Source organism: Protopterus annectens, chromosome 3.part0 (assembly GCF_019279795.1).
Source record: "Protopterus annectens isolate FY-2018-M chromosome 3.part0, PAN1.0, whole genome shotgun sequence".
Lineage (NCBI taxonomy): Eukaryota > Metazoa > Chordata > Ceratodontiformes > Protopteridae > Protopterus > Protopterus annectens.
In genome coordinates, this window is record NC_056731.1 from 386,570,441 (window position 1) to 386,582,686 (window position 12,246).

General features: G+C 36.1%; 1 protein-coding gene across 5 annotated transcripts in view; it reads right to left on the minus strand.

Annotated features, from left to right (window-relative positions):
* The window catches only part of STARD3NL (STARD3 N-terminal like), a 695,992-nt gene that overhangs the window by 151,218 nt on the left and 532,528 nt on the right, over window positions 1–12,246 (minus strand). For all 5 annotated transcript variants that reach the window (XM_044064833.1, XM_044064834.1, XM_044064837.1 and 2 more), the window contains one exon: window positions 2,781–2,858. In XM_044064833.1, coding sequence (XP_043920768.1) covers window positions 2,781–2,858 — 78 coding nt within the window. The remainder of the gene's footprint in view (window positions 1–2,780; window positions 2,859–12,246) is intronic.

A 12,246-nucleotide genomic window follows, 5' to 3' on the forward strand; every position in this document is an offset into this window, starting at 1 on the left:
CCAAAAAGCCTTTGATACAATTTCACATAAAAGTTGGTGGGATATACTGAAATCTTATGATAGTGGCAATACATTTTTGCATGTTCCAAGCAGTATTTATGAAAATTCCCGGAATAATCCTTTAATAAATATTCATCTTGGTAACAAAATTAAAATTTGTTGAGGTGTCAAATAAGGCTGGCCATTGTTGCATGTTATTTAACCTGGAGATAGATGACTGCTGTTGTAGAGGGATATTCTTATAAGGATTCTTTATGGGAAACAGTACCACAGCTTATAATATTGCAAGTTTTTTCTTATGCTGATGATTTTAATATTAAACTTACCTCAGAATATTATGTTGATACTATCCTTCATGAAGTTAAAACTTTATTACAAAAAGTGGGATTGTTTCTTAATAAGCAAAAGTGTGTTGGTTTTGGTTTCATGTCATCTTTCAGGAGCCAATCACTGGAAACAAACTCCAACTTTTAATGGGGGATTGAAGAGGTTTAGCAGATTAAATAAACAGGTTCTATCCTTCACAGAGCCAAATGGACAGGGGGTCAAGTCTAACAAAGGTCTTGATATTACAGTTTATGAGGTCAGTTATAATACATACCACGGTTGTGCTGAGGACACTTGCAAAGATGATAAGTCTGTAATTACCTGGATTGCTTATAAGGCCACCATTATGGAGAGGTGGTAAGGACTATATATGGACTCTTAAACAACTAGGTAACTGATTAACTGCCATAAAAGCGTTGTTCTGTTTTTGTAGTTTCACTATGAGAAGGACATAGTCCAGCCTCAATCTTCTACCCCAATTCTTAGACTGAGAACTTCTTAAACTCCACTTTTTCAGACCTCTTAAAGCTCACTGTCTCCCCTTTTTCTAGAATGTGTCACCCCCTGAGGCCACATTTCACTCCTGTCTACCTCATGCATTTAGACTCACTTTTTATTCTTTACAACTTTTATCTAGCCTTTCTTTTTCTACCATCCTGTACCAGTCTTTATGTATCTCTCATCTCTTTGAGGATTAATGTTTAATTTCCACTATTTCCATTTCTCCCTCCCTGCTTGTCACTCTCCAACTCCTGATGAAACTATTCTTAACACAAGTGATCTAACCCATACACATTATGACATGTGAATCGGAATTTGTTTCTAAACACATAAATTATATAAACCCTCTTTTGAAGAAGTAATATCAGATGGAAATTCCATGTCTGTGTAGCTATCACTGAAGTATATGCTTATCATGACTAACATTTAGAATTTCCTCTTCCACAATACTGTCATTTTCTAAATATAGCTTTTTCTTTCTCTCTATCTCTCTCAAAGACTAGTGAGGACCAGATGTCCCCCACCACACACACACACACACACACACACACACACACACACACACACACACACACACACACACACACACAAACAAACACACACGCAGTCACATAATCTTTAGCTGGTTATAAAGCATGTAGCAAACATTGACTTTATCTTGTTACATTAAAATTGAATCTTTAAATGCATTTACCTCACTGTGTGTATCTTTTACTTGATTAAGTGGATGGATATTCTCATGATCCCATGTTCAGTCCATCCCTTTCTTGTCATATATAAGCTTGACACCATTCTTAAAATGCTGAGTAGTGGCTGATTCCTATTATCAAACCAGTTTTCTTTTTTTCATCTAAATCAAGAAGCATAAAAAGCTTCCTAATTCTGCAGTATTTCCTTGAGTATGTTACAATGTCGCAAGCACACAGCAGACTTACAAACAGCATTTGGAAGCACCAATATCTTGATCAGCTTCAACATACTAGAATCGCCAGAATCCATACCATCAAGTCTTTCAGAAACTGGTTGTAATCCTCCATCATAATATAACATACTGAAATTCCTAATGGTCCTAAAACTTCAGAGTATGTTGGAGTGGAGTGTTTTCAGTTGCAAAAAGATTTGGCAAAAAGCATTGAATGATTTTTTTTTCTCCAAATTTGATTTTGGTAAACAATAGTGGACCTATATGATTTCATTAAGGATAAAAAATCACTGGTAGAACAGGCGTATCCAGAAAATTTAATGACATGTTCTTTTGTGTAAAGGCTCTTACATACTATTATGACGCATTCAAGTGTTACCTAAAAATCCCCTTTCATTAAGATACATAAAACATCCAGCTGCTTCTGCTTGTTAGAAAATGTTGTCCTGTACTTCTTGTCCTCTGTTATTTTCTGTTCACAAAAAGCTTCACAGAGATCCTTCCCTTATACCAATATATGCATTTGCATTGCTTGTGCTGTTACAACTTGCTGGCTATGGATGCCTTATTTTTATTTTTTGATTAAGGGTACTGTTTTATTTTTAGCAGCAACAGATTTGACACAGACTGCTGATTCCAAGCAATGGCGTGCAATCTCATCCCAAGTCCATAAGACTAATATGTGACTGCTACTGACTGGAATGAGCTATGCCATATTTCATACCCAACACATCTATACACTTAAAACCTCAGGAAATTGATCAGATTACAGAGATATATTTGTGAAAAAGAAAAAAAAATGAATGTTATCACCATGCTTTTGAAATTGGTATGATGTGGATTTTGTTAATCTTTCCACATCCTACTTATTCTGATAATAAAGATGCTCAAAACAAATAAAGAAGCATACATATTACTGAAAGCTTAATATTTGTAGCATAAAAATACGTATGACTTAATGTTGTTATAAGTGACTGTTCAGTAGGCTGTATCACTAAAACTGCATTAAAAGGTAGTTTGTAGTACTTACCGCTACTGCCCACCAATGACGCACTTTCAACAGTGCATAAACTAATATTAATACAATAAATCGGAAAGCTGCCAGCAACTGGAATAGAAAAAAAGATCATTTAAGAATTGTAATAGCAGCACATTTCAGTTACTGGCTTAAAAATCAATATTTTAGAAATACTTTGATAATGATTCCAACAGCTGTTCATATATAAGGTAACAGAACCAGACCTTAATGTATATTTTTATAGTACACCAAATTGTATTAAGATTAAAATTCAGGTATTCTTTCGTATAACTAGGTATACAAGAGAAACAGAGCTCAAAATTCATCAGTATGTACAAGTGAAACAACTGTTCCAATTCTCTAATTCTCTGAAGTTGTGAAACATAGTCTGTTCCTTCATCATCACCGCTGAGAGCTTATGAACAAATCAAAACCACAAAAAATAGGTATTTACTTGATTTTCACAGAGAAGAGGAGGTTTAAACCTAATTTTAGAGTCATAAAAGCTGTTCTTGCAATAAAAAGACAACAAATGATTATGTGAGTTCCCCAATAAAACCTTGATGTTTTACAAGCTGAAGAGAGGAACCAAAACGTTGAATGCAAATACCCGAATACCAAAAAAAGTAAAATCTCCAACTGTATGCATAGTTTGCACAGGGGCAGGTCCCCATGCAGCCTCTACTGAGGCAGACAAGCTCCCCAACATCCCAAACATATGTGTACCAATTTCATAGCTACTCAAGCATGAAGAAAGGACATTTACCTCTAAGAAAGCAATAACTGCTACAGCACTCTTAACAATTACATCACAAGTTATTTTCTCTGGAAAACAGCATTACTCAGCACTCCATTCCTTGGCATATTGAGATTTGGGCAATTCACTTTTGGGAAATTTGATCTTGCCCCATGTAGACATAATGATTATGTGAGCTGAATACCTAAGTCTAAAGAAATAAACCCTTACCCTGCTTCTCAGTAATTATGACATAATACCATATTCTCAAAACTTACATAGCAGTGCATATTTTAATAAATTATTACTACTAATATTCTGGATTCATCCAAACATGCCATAAAATCATAAATAATAAACCCAAATAAAAAAAACTAAACATAACAAAACAAAACAAAACAAAACAAAAAAACTACAGACAATAGATAAAGTAAAATGTGTCCCCTTCAGAAGATCAATTTTTCACAAAGTCGAACTTCATATGGTTGAAACCATATGAATGACTTTCTGAAAAGTCAAAGAAGATGAGAGGCATAGATTTAAGTTATACAAACAACAGTCGCATTAACCATTAATTTACACAATGATTAATTTTCTCGCACTGTGTTTGTTCTACTCAAGGTAACAGAGGCGATCCAACAAAGAAGTTTATTATGTTCATTTCACAAGTGATCCAAGGCAGTAGCAGCTTTTGAATCTATACTGTACTTCATGGATAATATAGCAGGAATACTAGTCATAATGCTGGTCAGCTGGAATGAATGGCACGCTTTCGGTTTTAGCAGAGCTAATAGAGACACATTATAGTTCAGAGTATTAGTTCATTTCCATTTCCTAGCAAGTAAATGTGCCAGTTAGTTATACATAAAAGATTTACATAGCCAGTGCTTTGAAACCAATAACCTTGCAGGTAGCATTGCAAATGCTGTACTAAATTTGCATTCCACTATTGCTATTAAGGAAACACTTCACAAAGAGGTGAAATGCAAACAAAAACTGAATGCTTAACACTGGATGACTCTCACAAAATAAACAGCAGTTGTTTGGAACATCTCCCTCAGCTAACATATTGTATATGTTATCCTAATTAAATAAATAGATGCACTCTATATTGCTAAATATATCTATAAAAGTTCTTTGAATGAATCAATAACAAGGCATTCTCCAGGACTAAAAAAGTGGCTACAAAAATAAGGACACTAGGTGTCAACAAAGAAGTGAATAATACACTATAAACATTTTAGAGAGCAGCACTCAGGAAGTCAGGCACATGAGTTCTGGGGCCAAAGTCTGAGATATCAGAGTTGCATTAAGAAAGGCCTCTACAATGATATTAACACTACGGTGATCATTTCAGTGAGGCATCAGCCCCCTCCCAGCACGCACGTGCACACACTGCACACACACACACACACACACACACACACACACACACACACACACACACACACACACACACACACACACACACACACACACACACACACACACACACACACACACACACACACATAATGGTGTATGTGACATGTAGGGGTCCTTTCCAAACATCAGAAATAGAGAAGGCAGTTGAAAAATATGATACTGAATTACATTATCTTTTCCTGACATATTTTGACAAATACCGAGCTCATAAACAGAAGACGCCAGCAAGTGTTGGCAATTGCCACATCCAAAAATGATTTATTACCATAGGGAAGAAAAATCCCCCTAGGACTCAGATGTTGTAAAAAAACATTACAGAACCATCAAACCGGTTTCGGCTCCTCAGAGCCTTCTTCAGTGAAATAAAAAGTAAAAAGTCAGAGTATCAAAATACATCCATATATATAGATGAGCCATACATGAAGACCAGTCACAACACAGCATTAACAATTCTTACAATTGGTCATTAAGGCCAGGTGAAAACAAAGCTCCAAGTTTTATAATCCATTTTCTCTCCTTGGAGCTAAGTAATTCCTGCCAATACTGTTTATCCTTGCTGAGCTCCCCATGAAGTCCTACGTTTACTTTGATATTAACTAAATCAGCTCAGCACATAAAGTGGTTGGTTGGTAGACAGTACAGCTCCACCTGCAAGTCATCTTTTGTACTGTAGGCATATCAGAATATCCTTTTTAATAATTTCAGTACTTCAGCTAACATACGTGTTGAATTATCTGCAATGCTGATTCTGCAAATACTATCGCCATAGCATAGCGTGGGCAATGCCACTGAGGTTACAGCACATACCGGGTACAGTTCCAATTTATATTTACTGTAAAGTTTGGGGTAGTGAGGGTTGCCTGGGTTTTGGAACTGAGCACACCACGTATGCTGCTAATGAGGATTTCCACAATTCTCATTCACATCATTTACAGTGAAGTTCTCTCTGGAACTGTCTATGTTTAAATGAGCTTTGGAAACATACCGCACCTTGTTACACTGACTGCAAACTGTTTTCATACCTAGACCCTGTTATTTATGTTTATTTTTTCTAAGCATCTCTTTTTAATGAGGCAATTCCTCTGCTGCCACAGCATTGTCCTATTACATCTTTTAAGACTTACTTGGTGGGTAAAAACATGGGTAATTTCCCCCTGATAAACAACTGCACTTTTTTAGTTTCCAGCTGTGGCATTCAAGGAATTTTGGACAAATACACACCAGTTCTGAAATTAAATCAAACAAAGAAAGGTTGGATAATGTTTGCTGTAAAAGAATTTTGAGGTAAAGCCAATAAATGGCTGAGATTCAAAGAAAAGCTTTAGTTAAAGTTTTCAACTTCTGACTGTAGAAAACTTGTTAAACTGCATGGCAATCTGTTGGTACAAGTACATTTTGAGAGAACAAAAACTTGTAATCTAACCACAAAAGGACAGATGTCAAAAGGTCTGATCAATTATAATGTATTAAAGTATTTCATACACCGACATGCATAAAAAAATAGAATGGTTGTCTTCCCCCACATACAATCATATATACTGCAGTATCTGCTGGATCCTACCCAGTTCGGCTTTGTTAAGGGCAGATCCTGCCTCTTAAACCTGGTTGATTTCCTTGTAACAGTCACCAAGGCCATTGACGAAGGGAAGGTGGTCCACACAGCCTACCTGGACCTCGCAAAAGCCTTCGATACAATACCCCACTCGGGCATTATAGATAAGCTCACCAGTTTAAATATAAACCCCTATGTCACTAGATGGATTGCAAACTGGCTCAAGGACAGAACCCACATGGTTAGAATTGCTGGAGCCATGTCAGACTCCAAACCAGTTACAAGTGGTGTCCCACAAGGCTCAGTCCTGGGACCTCTCTTGTTCGGTATATATTTCTCGGAGGTACAGGCCAACACGGAAGGACTGTGGCTGACCAAGTTCGCAGATGACTGCAAACTGGGCACCATAATCGACTCTCCAGCCGACACAAGCATCCTCCAAAAGGGCCTCATAGAAACAGACAACTGGTGCCAGAGCCATGGCGTCAAGCTAAATGCCAAAAAGTGTATAGTCATCCCCTTTGGCAAAAACAAAGTGCCCACAAATTACCACATAGGTGGTAATCCATTAAGTACAGAAGAAGTAATTAGGGACCTGGGGACCCAAGCTGATAGCAATCTCTCATTTGACAACCACGTGGCCAAAGTGGTTAGAAAAACATTTTATATAGTCCACCTAATCATGAAGGGATTCACATCTAGCTCAGGGGAGGTCATCGTGCCTCTTTACTCATCCCTCATCAGGCCCATAATTGAGTACAATGCCCCTTTTGGGATGTACCTTACCAGACACCTGCAGCAACTGGAAAGACCCCAAAAGTACCTCACCAAGAGGATCAAAGGGCTCAAACAGATGCCATATGCTGCCCGGTTAAAGAAACTCCAGCTCTACTCAGTGGCATACCGCCTGTTCAGAGGCGATCTGTGCCTGACGTATAAAGCCATGTCCAACCTGGAATTAATGGACATGCTGTACCTCAGAAAATCCAAATCCCATCGAGCTACGCACTCGAGAGACTTGAACCTCAGCACTGAAATAAATAGGACATGCTGGAGGGACAGATTCATAACCCAGAGGCTCCCTTCACTCTGGAATAAAATCCCAGTCCAGTTTAGGCAGAGTCCCTCATTGACTCTCTTCAAGAGGACTCTTGATGAGTGGATGGGAGATCGTAGGTTCACCCCGGGTATCACTTCTGTGTCACTGTTAGACATAGGCACAGTATACTAACCTTGAAAAAGGGCATAGAAAAATAAATTTAAAATGGGTGGCGAAAGCCAAACACATTCTGGCTAGGCTTATAAATGCCCTAGGGCAGATAGCCTAGTATGAACATATGAACCTATGAATCTGTTTTGTGTAGTTTGAAATTATGAATGCAACAAACATTTTTATTAATTCAACAAAGCAGAGTTATAAGGTTAATTAAAATAGGAGTACTTCTATAGCTTTGCTTGTGAGGTAAATTTATCTTTATCCATGTCTCCAACACATGAGAACTTGGCTATGATGGGAGACCTAATCATAGTCCTCTGTATATCTGTTGTGCCATCTATCTGCTGACATTTAATAGTACCATCTTTCTAATCTCTTTAGCAAGCCTAATCTAACATTAGGAATGCATACCTATAGGAAAGATAATTATTATTAAACTAAAGAAAAGTTTACTTATATTTTTTTATAATATAATTGCTAAATCTTGAATTTGTGAAGGATGGGTATTGAATGACTGGTTAAAATGCCAAGTATTGATGAAACAGAAATTTCTTCTAACCTAAAGACTATGATAGTAAATCAAGAAGGTCAAGTGAAAACTGTATAAATGAGCCCTCATTTCATTTCCATTAAATGCCATTAATGCTAACAGATATTAACTCATGTAGAGGCCAATTGAACACAATTGTGGTACCAGGAGATGCTTTCAAACATGGGTCTCTTATGTACTTTTTGAATACTTCTATCCAGTTCTGACATCTGCACAATTTCCCTTTCTCCTAATCTGATAGAAGGGGGACTGGAGTGATCCTACCATATCCCTAGACACAGGTTGACCCTTCATCTTCTGGAAGAGAATGATCTATCATATGGTGATGTCACCACTCTATTTATAACATCAAAAGTCAAGACGAAGGTAGTCTGTATATGGTCAGGGTTTTGGATGTTTAAATATGCAAAGGAAGAAGAAAACCCTATTTGTGGCAAAGCAATGATTTCTCATGACACCTTCTCATTTACACCCCTACCCACTACTGAAGAACTGATATCCTACTCACAGCAAGGAAATACTCCCTAGTTTCTAATACAGGGAGTCTAGCTGAAAGCAGGAAAACACTCCCCCAACACTGCAGATAGGCAAGCTAATTAATGCAAGCCATTTAGTCCCACCTCTACACCAGGATGCTCTAACACCTGAGTCAGTGATCAAACATGGGTTATTTATGTGTCATTCAGGGCTTCATCCCTCTATGTCATGGAACTGTGAATGTATATTACATGTATTAGTCAAAAGATATGCAAAATATTTAGTTCATTAACATAGACATGCAGAACGTATATGTGAATGACGTGCAGTCAAATCCCACAATTATAGTTATAACTTACATATGATTATATTAGGAAAGGGAGACATCTAGAACATTTTTATTGAAGTTGGTGTCAATTTATTGGCTACCTAGTCCAGTAAAAGAGCAAACATGTTAAAAAGGCATAAGCTTGTGAAAAAAGATGTATATCTGGTATAAAAAAATTACAAATGGCTGTCTTAGAGTAAGAAATAGTATTTTTATAGTTGGGACCACAACTTTTAGTATAATGTTAAACAAAAACAAATAGCGGAAATAAAACTTGGGGCTGTCCACCAACCATAAAATCATACTGGTTTATTGAAAATAAAAAACGTTAAGTGCTTTCATTAGAATATATCAAAGACTTCATCAGAATAAAGTCAAGACCAAACATACCATATTTTAATATCCCTCCAACCATGTCACATGGCTAAAACCAACCAATGGTTTATTTTAAAGCACTGTTAATACACAAAAATCAACTAAAACTCATATACAGGTTATCCAACATAAGCCCCGAAGTCTCAAAACACTAGTTGATATATTATCATTCAGGATAGTTATAGGTATTTAATTTAATCTGACATCTTAACTCTTTAAAGTTCCAAAATATCATTCCATAGTCCCCTTTTACATTCTTCCTAACTACATCAATGCCCATAAATCCAAACCTATGGTCCGGATGTTTGATAATATGTTTAGCCAAAGTGTTGTTTTTGTTTTGTTTTTTAATGTCCAAAATATGTTCATATAAAAGTTCTTTGAATTTTCTTCTGGTTTTCTCCACATACAAATACTCACATTCCCCACAAAGGGCTAAATAAACAATGCCCTTGGTGTTACAATTACAATGAAAAAATGTTTTAACCAAACGCCCATTCACCTTTACTTCATTTTGAACCAACAAATAATTACATTGGTTACATAGCTCATATTTAAAAGTTCAATTTCTCCTACTAAAGAAAGATCTGTTTAAGACATCTACCCTTTCTAAATGTTATTATAGGTTTATTGCCTAGTGTTTCCATGTAACCATCATATCCACTAAAAAGATTCCAGCACTTTCTTAAGATTTCATATACATGGGTTCTTCTCATTCCTTGTTTTAAATATATCACTCACATTGATAACATTAATCATCTTAAGTAGGGATCTATTCTGTCCACTCAACCTTTTTTGTGTAACCTTGGTTAAAGTGTTTTCTATCATCTTTGATGGATAACCCCAGGCCTCAAACATGCTCACAAGAACTTGGGCCTCAGCATGAAAGGTACCATCTTCAGGAACCATCCTAGTCAAATGTAATAATTACCTTTAGTTTAATAACACCCTTCTTTTGATGAAACAGATGATAACTACCAAAATAAAGAAAGGTGTTTGAATAAGTGGGCTTTCTGTAAATATGCTCACAAACCTGTTGCTAATTATATCCTTTGAAATGTATACATCCAAATATGTGATGTCTGTACTACTGAAAGTAGAAATAAACTTCAGAAAGGATATAGTCTGATACATATATTCAGCTAAGGATTCAAATTCATCCTTAGATTTCTTCCACACAACAAACACATTACCCAAACAAACAGATGTACATTGCCCATGGCGGTGATTCAAATCTATTGAACAAATACTTCTTTTCCCACTGCAACGTGATAATATTAGCAAAAATGTAGGCACATGCTGCACCCATAGCCACACTTTTCTTTTGCAAAAAATAATGTCCACCCAAATACACAAAGTTGTTTTTCAACAAAATAACTTCCAACAAGGTGTCCAACACATTGATCTCATTATTTGAAAAATTAGTAGACTCAACTAAAAAGTCATGGAACCATTCCATGCCAATGTCATGGGATATTACATAAAACAAATTAATAATATCCACAGTACCAACACTTATTTCTTCACTAAACACCACCTTACGAAGCTTAATCAAATCAAATAAAACAAATAAATAAAATCAAAAGTCCCATGAATCTTTACAAATATGGCTGTAACCATCCAATACATTTTTTTAGTTTCAAATCAATAAATTTAGCAAGACAGTGGATTTTAGACTTTGATACATTAACTATAGATCTCAAAGGAGGTTCTTTTAGATCCTTGTGTATCTTGGGGAGAACAAATATTGACAGCACAACGGGAAATCCCACATGTAAAAAATTCCAGTAGTCTTGATTAATCTGCTCCTGGTCTAACATGTCCTTCAATAGTAAGTTGATCTTATAGCGTGAAATATGCACACACTTTAAATAAGTTTCTTCATAAAAATCAGAGTCATACAAAAATTCAAACATTTTGCTTAAATAATTGACTTTTTTAAAAGTTTGACTTCAGTTCCAGAAAGGTTGTTTCATTGCTGGTTACATTTAGTGTCTAAAAAACTTCTAAATTCAAATTCACACATTCTTTCAAATGCAATGAGGGCATGGCAGGGGGGATTAAATATACTAGTTCTTCACAAAGAGTCTCTCACCAAATCACCATTTTCTTGCCCAAACATTACTTTAAAATTATATTTTCTTAAAACACATTTAAATCTGTTATTAACTCCTCTATCCAAGTTTCAGTAGTGGGTACAAAATTAAAGCCTTTGCATAAAAGGTCACCATTAGCATTATCATAAACAATGCCTGTGAAGTTAAAAACTTTAAAAGTCACCTCTGCTGTTTGTTGTAACCATAGGCCGAGTGTTTTCTTCCTCCACAATGTTCATTTCTTTGTTAAATACCAGCAATATCAATTCCTTGTTCTTCAAGTTACATTCACCCTCCTCCATTGATTCCAATAACTGGTCGTCATCCTCTGTTGATTTTGTTGCATTTGTCGCTTGTTCGTTTGGTTCCTCATTCTCTCTGAATGCCTTGGAAAAACCTGATCTGAAGTGGATGATGTTTTCTCAACCATGTCTTCCTCTTCTACCATTCTATTGGTTTTAGGTTTTCATGTAGTATATTAGGTTTCAGACTCAAAATTGACACCATGCCAATTATTTTTAATTAAAATATTTATTTTATGCAGATACATAAAGAAGAATACAGGTATTTAAGTGACAACACCTGTCCTCCCTATGTTCACTTGGGTTTCCTCTGGGTGCTCTGGTTTCCTCTCACATTCCAAAGACATGCAGTAGAAGGACTGGACATAATAAAATTGGCCATAGGTATGAGTGTGCATGTGATTGTGGTGTGGAAGAACTA